The sequence below is a fragment of the Rhododendron vialii genome, chromosome 1a (genome assembly GCF_030253575.1).
Source record: "Rhododendron vialii isolate Sample 1 chromosome 1a, ASM3025357v1".
In the NCBI taxonomy this organism is placed as follows: Eukaryota; Viridiplantae; Streptophyta; class Magnoliopsida; order Ericales; family Ericaceae; genus Rhododendron; species Rhododendron vialii.
The window spans coordinates 18041046-18050763 of NC_080557.1; the positions used below are offsets into that span (position 1 = coordinate 18041046).

Consider the following 9718-nt stretch of genomic DNA (forward strand, 5'->3'; position numbering starts at 1 on the left):
CCTTTGGTCTCTTGTCTCTTGGCAAGTAGGTTTTATAATTACATTTTATATGCTAAAATTTTTAACTGCCTTATAAAACTTAGATAGACTAAGAACTCAGGAAAATTAAGTAATTTGTTGCTTACTTAACTTTAGCTAAATTTATGAGTACATGTTACCACTCCTTCCATTGCCACCATCGTCGCATGGACTACGGCATCTTGATCAAGTTCATGTCTTAGTTAGGCTAGTGTTGGTTGATATTTTAAAGTTAGCTTTGTAATTTTGGGTATGTTGTTGTATCCAAGGTTTAGAGAATTGAGGTCACGGCTGCCAGTACTTTTGGCTAAATCTATAAGACTTTAAAAGTTCTATATATATAATTATGTTTGTGTTTCTAAAAATAAAATAGAAATGCCACTATCGCCATCCACGATTGTAGCCACCATCCAACCTCCACTACCATTATAAACCACCATTTTAGTGCCACCATCACCACTCCACCACCGAAACTACCATCGCTATTCACACCACCGTCACCTTGATACTACCACCACCACTACTAAATTCACCATTCCACCTCCACTAGCATTATCACCACCAGTGTACTGCGAGTACCACCACTATCATTGCCCCAACCACCTCCAAATCTTTACCACCTTCCATCGTTAAAATCACTCACCTTTTTACCACGACGACACCACCACTCGATACCCTCATCACCAATACCACCTCGCCATCGCAATATCTCTACCACCGCCACCACCACCACCATCCTCTTACAACCTCTACTTCGCTATAACTTCACCACTGCCACCACTACTCCTCCATTGCATTGGCACCATCTCTCACCGCCCTCACCCACTGCTTGAACCACCTTCATATCTCCACCTCTCCACCACATTTTACCATTACCATTAAACCACCTCTTCACTACCATGACTATGCACTACTTGCTAACACCACCACTAGGATGACCCCCTTCCACCACCACCACCCGCACTTCTACTACAACCTTCACCACCCTGCCACCACATGAAATCATTATGATGTGCAATCTAGACTCAATGTAGTAACTATTGTACAATTGTGACATGATATGTTAATTAGAATCCATAATGAAAATAATTATTATTTAACCACACACACTTTACACATATACTAACATCTTTTGGTAGTGTGTGGGTCCTAATGTAAATGTGAGTGAATTTATGTAAATATTTGTGGTTGTATAATGATTGTAATGAAAATGGCCAGATGATAGGCATGTTGAGTGCTTCGCTTACTCCGATGATAATGTGGAATAATACCCGAAGCGTAGGGTTTAACACGTCGATTGAAGCATAATAAACCGAAAATCCGGGATCGTACCCAAGGGAATAATTATATGGCTTGATCGGATTTGTAGATGCAAGTAAGGGCTTTCGGCTTTTAGACAGCCAACTTTGTTTTACTTTAAACGGTGGAAATAAAAGGCTAAATTAAAAACGAATTAACTAGATAAAAGATAGGCTAGGTATAGGAATTATTAACACCCAAGATCCAAGCTAAATCACACTCTTCACCTAATTACACAATTTAAGATACTTGATTATAGTTCTCAAATCGGAAGATAAAATGATTTGAGAACCAAGCTAGCTCTAGAATTCATTTGGCAAATACCTCGAGCGATAGAGCTCTAAGCATCATGTGTGGTGGGTAGGCGATGCTCCCACCTACACATGATCAAAGAGGTTAACACCTCGGTGATTTGTCAAACAAACCCGAACCCCACATCAATTTTCAAATTAGAGTTTAAAGCTTTATTGGGTGCAAAATGCAATTTTCGCCCGAGCCATGAGATGCTAATCATCCCATGACCTAACCTTTGAAACTACTCACCCATATCTAGAGAGATAGGAGCAAGCAAAAATCTAGCTAACATAATTGAAAAGCAACACTAGAAGAACATTAGAGATTAAGATAGATCGGGAGAAAATAAACAACTTTAATTAAAGCGACAATATCAAAAACTAACAACTAAAGGCAAAAATTGAAATATTCAAAACTGAAAAATGAAGAACACTCAAGAACAATTTGAATTGCAATGAAATCTAATCTAGATCTAGAAAATGTACTACTTGAATCTATCTACTTGTTTGTACAAAATAATGACATAAGCTTTTATACTCCGGGGGTCCGCGCCTGGAATATTCCCCAGATGCTCTGAAAATTCGCCCTTAAGTCCTTCAGCATCGATGGCAACGGCCTTAGAGTGCTTCACTAAGGGGCTCGGCATCGATGGAATGTATCCCTTGACATCGATGCCGAGGTCAATAGCTGAGTGCTTGGCCGTCATCCTCTGCCTTGGCTGCCTGCCTCTTGCTCAGGCAAATCAGGTTCTGCCTTGGGCAATGACAACTTCTGCTCGGGCAAATCAGGTTCTGCCTTGGCCATCGAACATTTGCTCGGGCAAATCCTTGGCCATCGGGTTGTTTTTCCTCCTTGACATGCCTTAGGCCTTTAAAGCTCTTTATTTGGTGGCTTTTCTGCAAAACAAAACTAGCACGCTCTACGAGCCAACTTAGTTAAAAACAACTAATTAACATTTAGATTAAGCTAAAAATAGACTCCAGCGCACCCTCCATTACATTCTCGGGTGCTTATCATTGAGTAGGATATATAGTGGGTCGACATTGGTGTTAAGTAGAAGTCATGGGTTTAAACTGAGGACTTTTTATCTCTAGGTCCAGAAAATAGAAAATAATTCCCACAAAGTCTCCTCCAGTTACTGAAACACTAAAACCCTAAACCTTAAAAGTGTCTAACTCCCAGGGCACCCTATGAAAGTGTCTAAACCCTAAAGTACTCTATAAAAATGCCTAAACCCCTAGGGTACCTTATAAAATTGCCCAAACCGCTAAAACCCTATAATAGAAAAATGCACTCTAAAACTCTTATGGAAGTGCCTAAAACTAAACTTTAGGGCTCTATGTAAGTGCCTAAACCTAAACCTAGGGTAGCCTAAACCACAGGGTAACCTAAAAACCCGAAAGTACCCTAAAATGCTAGGGTACCCTAAAACCTTAAAATCATAGGGTACCCTAAGGTTTATGTCACCCAAGGGTACTAGGGTACTCTAAAACCCTAGCATACCCTAAAATCCTAGGGTGAAACTTTCATTAATGGTAAATATATTTTTGTAAAAGTTGATCTAATGGTAATTAAATATTTTATCTATACTTAATGAGAATTAAGTGTCATTTTTATGTACTTAGACGTAAAAATCTGTTAAACTGAACAAAGTACAACTAACGGGAGTAACTTCAGGGGTTTGTTTGTATTTATCGCAATTATCTAATAATTTCTTCACGATCAGAACTAGAACCCGCCCAAATTCTCAAATCAAACAGGTGGTACCTTCTCTCGGACCAACAAGAATAGGTGCGAGCTCGCTCGCTCTCTCTGTGGGCGCGTGTGTTCATCTCTCTATATCTCTCGCCCGTCATCTCTCTCTCTCTCTCTCCCTGTTTGCTGTTTTCGATTACTCCATTGGAGCGGCATTGTATAAGATTAAGGTTTGCTTAGGTTTTCTTGTCACTTTCATATATTTGCTTAATTTATCTAGCATGTTCAAGGTGTCTTTTTTCAACCTGTCATTGTTATCTAATTGGGAGATTTAGTGACAGTTTCACTACAGATATTTCATAAGCCGACAAGTCCACCTAATAGTTTTGTAAAGCCACAAGTCCACACAACCTAAACCCTAAAGTAACCTATGAAAGTGCCTAAAATCCTAAACCCTATAAAATTGTCTAAACCACTAAAACCCTATAATAAGAAGGTGCACCCTAAAACCCTATAAAAGTGCCTAACCCTTTGGTACCCTACGCTAGGGTAATACCCTACCCTAAGGTACCCTATCGTATAACAAAAAGTGCATCCTATAATCTTATGAAAGCAGCTAAATCCTAGGGTACCCTAAAATGTACTTGAGACCTTACAAAATTAGTAGGTGGATTGAGGGCTTATGAAGTTCACATAATGGACCTAAGACTAATTTTCTATATCTAATTTGTGCTAGATGTATGTTGTGGTTGCCTTTTGCATTTTAATGCTAATAATACGATTGTTTGATGTTAGAAATTAGCCTGGTTCTCTTGGGAAAATATTAGGTGTCCATTTTAATAACTTCTGCCCTGCACTGGATGAGTGCTAATTGCCCAGTTTGGTGGTATATTCAGATGTCCAATCACAGGCTAACTAGATTGTTGACATGGTTTGGATCCCTTCCAACTTTTCAGTTTAATCTGGCCAATCACTGGAATCTAGATAGACCAGTCACAAAAGTTTTTTGTTATTCTCGATTTTCCCCCAAAAGTTTTCGTCGCATAATGTTTAGTATGTGTTTCAAAGAAGGAAAAAACTATTTTTTCTGCTTTCTTCTAGATCCTGTACATACAAATGCATTCATGACAGCAATGTATTGTATTTGATACTCATTTCAAAGAAACCTTACCTACTGGGTGGCAGCACTGGGATGAAAGCCATGTGAACCTCAGTGTTAAAATAGAAAAGAAACCAGGCGTTGAGCAACATTAAAGGCAATGAGGGAGGGACTTGTCTATTTACCTGTGGCTTATTTTAGTAAAGAAGAGAGTCAAGTTTATGTGATCCTAATTCATTCATCTGATGATGAGAATCTCAATCGTTTAATTGATATTATGTCGTGTATTGCTTAACATGCACAGTTAAATAATCTGAGTTAACGTTCATATGAACTTGTGAATAATGTCATGAGACTTACCAAAAGAGAGAGGGAATGGGTGCTGAGGCTAGATATGATGCTGAGGCTAGATATGATGCTTATAATAGCTTATGCTTTTGGTCTGAGACTATGAGGTTTTGGTGCAGTTACTGCATATGATATAGTGTACCTGCCTTTAGATTTTTGACAATGTTAGTTACCTCATCACGATACTGATGAACACATCTTGTTTTCCAGAATATGCTATGTCAATCCTTTGTTTTTGTTCTCTTCTACAACCAACTGTTCCTTGTCTGGAAACACACAATCCCAGCGGTCCAGCAATATCTAGTCTTATTTTTGGCCACAAGTATCTAAAATTATTCTTTTCTAGGTTGTGAGTACATTTGTGTATCAGATATCAATGCAAAGTATTAATGACGGCAGAATAGTATGTGTGAGAAACAAAAGATTTATTTGCAGAAACATCAAACATGCTGAAACTAATACTGGGGTACGAGTAAGCACACTAAGGAGCATAAGTTGACCAAATTTGTAGTGTCTGAAAATAAATGACAACTTTTCCCCTTTGTGGTAAGACTACTGAATAATTTTGTGTCTTCACAACTGCAAAAACGAAATCTGCCACTGGGAACTGTCAATTAGGTTCTCCTCCATATTTTTCACGAAAGCAAGTGGGGTTAACTTTACAACCCAAAAAAACTTTATGAAGAGGCAAAGTGTTTGGTTTGAACTGAAGGAGTTGATGAGGGACCTGTACGAAATAATACGAGTAATAAACGTAAACCAATCAATTTTCGACCTTAGCTACAGTCTTGTTGCACAACTGTGATACCCAAAACTATTAATTTGAGCTGTTGTCTAATGTTGGTCCCCAAATTTTGTCACCAGAGTCGCAACCAATTCTGCAGAGAACTTATCTATTTTAAGCTTTTGAGTTTGAAACATTTAGTACACTGAGTAGCATTTCACATTCGTCTGATGATGCTTAGTTTTTTCTTTTTGCAGTTTCTGTCTTCCAACTTGATCCCAGTGATGGAACAGAATCTCCAAAAATCGCCACAGCTGGGTCATCCCCTTGACATTGATGACACAAAGTATGTATCTGGGCTTAGTACTATACTGGTTGCCACAATTCAGGAAGCAAAAGACAGAATTTCTCAGATAGAATATATTTTCTGCAGCCAGCTCTTCCCAAATTTTCAATCACAATCTAAAAGCTTGCAGAAAATTTATTCTGAGGCTAGAAAAGCTGCAGAAGATGCATGGAAAAAGAAGGAAAATGATCTCTTACTGGCAATAGAAAATCTTCAGCATGAAAATAAACTGATCCTAGAAGAAAATCGCTCCCTGAAGTTGGAGAAGTCAAAGTTTGTAAACCATGAAGATTTATTCCCAAAGAAGATTTATGAGCTCCAAGAAGAGCTAAAACAGCCGTTCAAAAAAGAAGAAGATCTACAACAGAAGACTGTAGAAGTAGCCAATGGTGGGAAAATGCAAATAGATTTACTTGAAGCTCCTGAAGCAAAAGCTGCTGTCCAAATAAACATGGAAAAGATTGTGGAGGAGCTTGAAGAGAAAAAAAACCTGCTTTTGAAGAAACAAAGAGCTTTAGAGCTTGAAAATCAGGAAGTTCGAGGAGAGCTCCTGAGAAAGTTCAGGGAAGTTGATGAGGGAATGGAATTGCAGAATAAATTGCTTCAATTGGTTCAATCAAGGGCAACTTTGATAGTGCAAAAAGAAAAACAATTGAAAGAGCAGGAAGAAAAAACAAATGTGCTTCTTGCCAAACTTGAAAGTTTAGAGAAAGATTTTTATGTGATTCAAGAGAACCTTAGTGCAAAAACTGATGAAGTAGAGAAGGAAAAGGAGTTGTGTGAGAAGTTGCTTGAAGAAAATGAATCACACCTCTTAAGTAGTGTTACGAATGAACAGCTCTTGAACACTTGCATTGCAGAAAATAAATCACTAACGGTCAAATTGCAAAAATTGGAGGAAAGTCTGGATGGGCTTCAGAAGGAGCTCAGGATGAGAGCTGAAGAACTGGTAGGGGGTAGAAAATCACAAAAACAGTTACTCCAGCAGATAGATTCGAATAATTTGGAAATGTTGAAGATTGGACAGCAGTTGGAAGTGCTTGAGAAAGAGAAAACATTGCTTTTGGCCAAAATAAAAGGTTTAGAGGAGAAAGTTGATAAGCTTCATGTGGATCTCAGACAGAAAAATGATGAGACATCTGAAGGAATGGAATTGCATGGTAAATTACTCCAGCAGATTGAAACAAAAGACTCCGAGTTGCTTTCTGAGAAGAAGAAAAGAAGGGATGTAATTGGTGCTTATAAAAGTCTGAAATCCCAATACAACTTTCTGCTTGCAAAATGTGGTCTTACCCCAGAAATTATGCTTCCCTTGAGCAAAATAGAAGATGGAAGTGATTCATTAAGGCGTAATTCCAATCCAGTAACTTCACCTGGTAAGCTATGTTGCCTTTCATTAAGTTTCAGTTTCATGACGTTTTCTGATGTTTCTCTTCCCCAGTATAAAAGAACATGCACGACACATTTTTTTTAAAGTCAGATAAAACTACAAAAAAGTTGAGTTATTTGCTGTGTAAACATATTGGCACAAATAATGGAATATAGCAAGCTCCCTGTTTTGTAAGAATAGAAAAATGCATTTCTCCTTACGCCACCAAGTCCTTCTCAGGTGTTGTCCCAGATAAGGGGAACATAGTGCCAAATGCTGTGATGGTTTCCTGTGAAATCACCAAAGAGAAGGAAATTTTGGAGGATGACAAAGGAAGGGGATTAATTCAAAGATCAAGCGCCGACTCCCCCTGTACGTCTAGTGATGCGAAACCTGGCACACTAGCTGGCACAAAGCGTCCAGGCTCTTCTTGGAGAGAGACTAGGTCCCACCAAAAGCGAGGTGGGCTGGACCCACATGATGATTTCCTTGATACTCCCTTGGAGAATATCAGAGGAAACATGAAAAAGCCCATGAAGGAAGAAGAAGTCAATTTACCATGTCCACTTCCAAAGGACATGAATTTTGACAGCTCAGATGATGAAACACAGGACGTGAACAGAGACCCTGGCCGACAGAAGCTGCAGATGCCAGATGGCACTAGGGGTTTTAAGTACATTGAACCAGTGAGAAAGAAAGCGGATAGAGAAAATCTGAAAGGAATTGAATGCAAGCAATGCAAGAAATTTTTTGATGCTGTTCTTCCTGATGGAGGTAATAATCAGCAGCTACGTTGCGAACACCATGATGGAGTTTCGAGGCATCGATATAGGTTCGCACCTCCTTTGACTCCTGAAGGGTTTTGGAATATTGGGTTTGAATCTGAAATGTGAGTTGCTTTACGTTGGAGTTCGATGGGAAACTTCAGTTAAGTTTAATTGTTAGTTTATTCTTGATGCTTCTAATGGTCTAGGCTGAACCCAAAACAGCGGGAATTTTAAAAGAAATGGTGCGATCAACCTTCTTCTCCTCCAAATCTTGAACCATAGGTTTATGTAATGTAATGGATGCTAACCCTTTTTGTTTGTCTTCAACATCCAGAGACACAGTAGGGATGTTTGATAACCCAATTCAGCACTTAAAAGAGCATATATTAAGTGACAAGTAATTAGTTAAGGGAGTTTTTTTGGTCAAACGATAGGAATATTTAGGGGTTGTTTGATAACCAAATTCAACACTTAAAAGCTGAATGTAATACGTAATAATTAATTCAATTGATTTGATAACCATATTTCATTATACTCCTATTCTAAGTGCCTCTTGAAATGTATGCCTAAAAGGTTACAAAATTAAGTAGTCTAATACCTACTTAATTCTGACTGAATTTGTTAGTGCTTATGTATGACCCATTCCTTCACCACCACCGTTGCCACTACCACCACTACCACGAGCACTCCACTGTCACCACCACACAAATCCCACTCCACTGCCACCATCACTACCAGTCTACCACCACCATTTCATGATGACTACAATTACAACCATCACCACTACCATTGCTGCCACAACCACCGTTATCATTACCATCACCATCACTATCACATTGCTTAGAATTTTATGTACCTCTTAATATCTAGGCTAAAAACACCATAAAACGTAGCCTCTTGACTGCATCCACCATTACCACCACCACTCTCTAGTCGCCACCACTTCACCTTTGTTGCCGCCATTTCCTACCACTTTCATTGTTGCCACTACCACTCGACCACCACCACTACCATTATCACTTCACATAGCTATCACCACCACCGCCACCACTACACAACCTATCACCACCAATACACTTCTACTATCTTTCCACCACCGCTCCAACTACACAACCTATCACCACCAATACACTACTACTGCTACAATCACTCCACCTCTTCGCCATCATGACCAGACCACCACTCACTACCGTTATCACTAGCACCACCCTCCACCACCACCAATAACCATTGTCGCCATCCTTCCACCACTACCTCAGCTACAACCACCACCTGCCACCATCACCACACCCTGTCCACCATACCACCACATGTAGCTGCTACCTCTCCATTACCATCAATCCACTGCCACTAAAAGAAAACAATTACAAATGATAAAAATCAAAATTTCAATCTATTTTTGTCATACAGCGTTTTTGCTTTGAAAGGCAGCATTCAGTTTCAGTTATATCAAACAACACCTAAGTGCCTGATTTGATGCCCTTGCAGTTAGAATTTTCATTTACATGGCACTTGAGCCATTTTAGGGTGATGGGTTTACAGCGAGTACTTTGTGAAGGTGCATGAGACCATTGGTATGCAAGGGGCATCCTTTCAGATGCTACTTGTGTTTAAAACTACCAAAAATTTTCATCCATTCAAAGGCGGTCATAAGATCAACAAGGATAGAGCCGTCAAGTAAAGGCTTCAGAAAAGTCCAAGGATAGGCAACTCCCACAGCCTCCTGGGCTTTTGATTATCCTGGCTTTCAAGGAGGGGT

General features: G+C 39.3%; 1 protein-coding gene across 2 annotated transcripts; it reads left to right on the plus strand.

Annotated features, from left to right (window-relative positions):
* Positions 1 to 3287: 3287 nt before the first annotated feature.
* On the plus strand, positions 3288 to 8341 carry LOC131317960 (protein gamma response 1-like). Of its 2 annotated transcripts, none has more exons than XM_058347702.1 (3): positions 3288 to 3402; positions 5735 to 7199; positions 7433 to 8341. In XM_058347702.1, exons 2-3 carry the CDS (start codon positions 5762 to 5764, stop codon positions 8083 to 8085), a joined length of 2091 nt encoding a protein of 696 aa, XP_058203685.1. In that variant the 5' UTR covers positions 3288 to 3402; positions 5735 to 5761; the 3' UTR covers positions 8086 to 8341. The 2 variants fall into 2 exon arrangements, with proteins under 2 accessions (XP_058203685.1, XP_058203680.1); XM_058347697.1 differs by having other exon boundaries at positions 3336 to 3536.
* The last annotated feature ends 1377 nt before the right edge of the window (positions 8342 to 9718 follow it).

Bases quoted from the DNA above. Each gene is read 5' to 3' on its own strand.
- LOC131317960 (XM_058347702.1), top strand. From the start codon at position 5,762: ATGGAACAGAATCTCCAAAAATCGCCACAGCTGGGTCATCCCCTTGAC. The intron at 7,200-7,432 runs GTAAGCTATGTT...AGTCCTTCTCAG, and splicing joins CAATCCAGTAACTTCACCTG to GTGTTGTCCCAGATAAGGGG.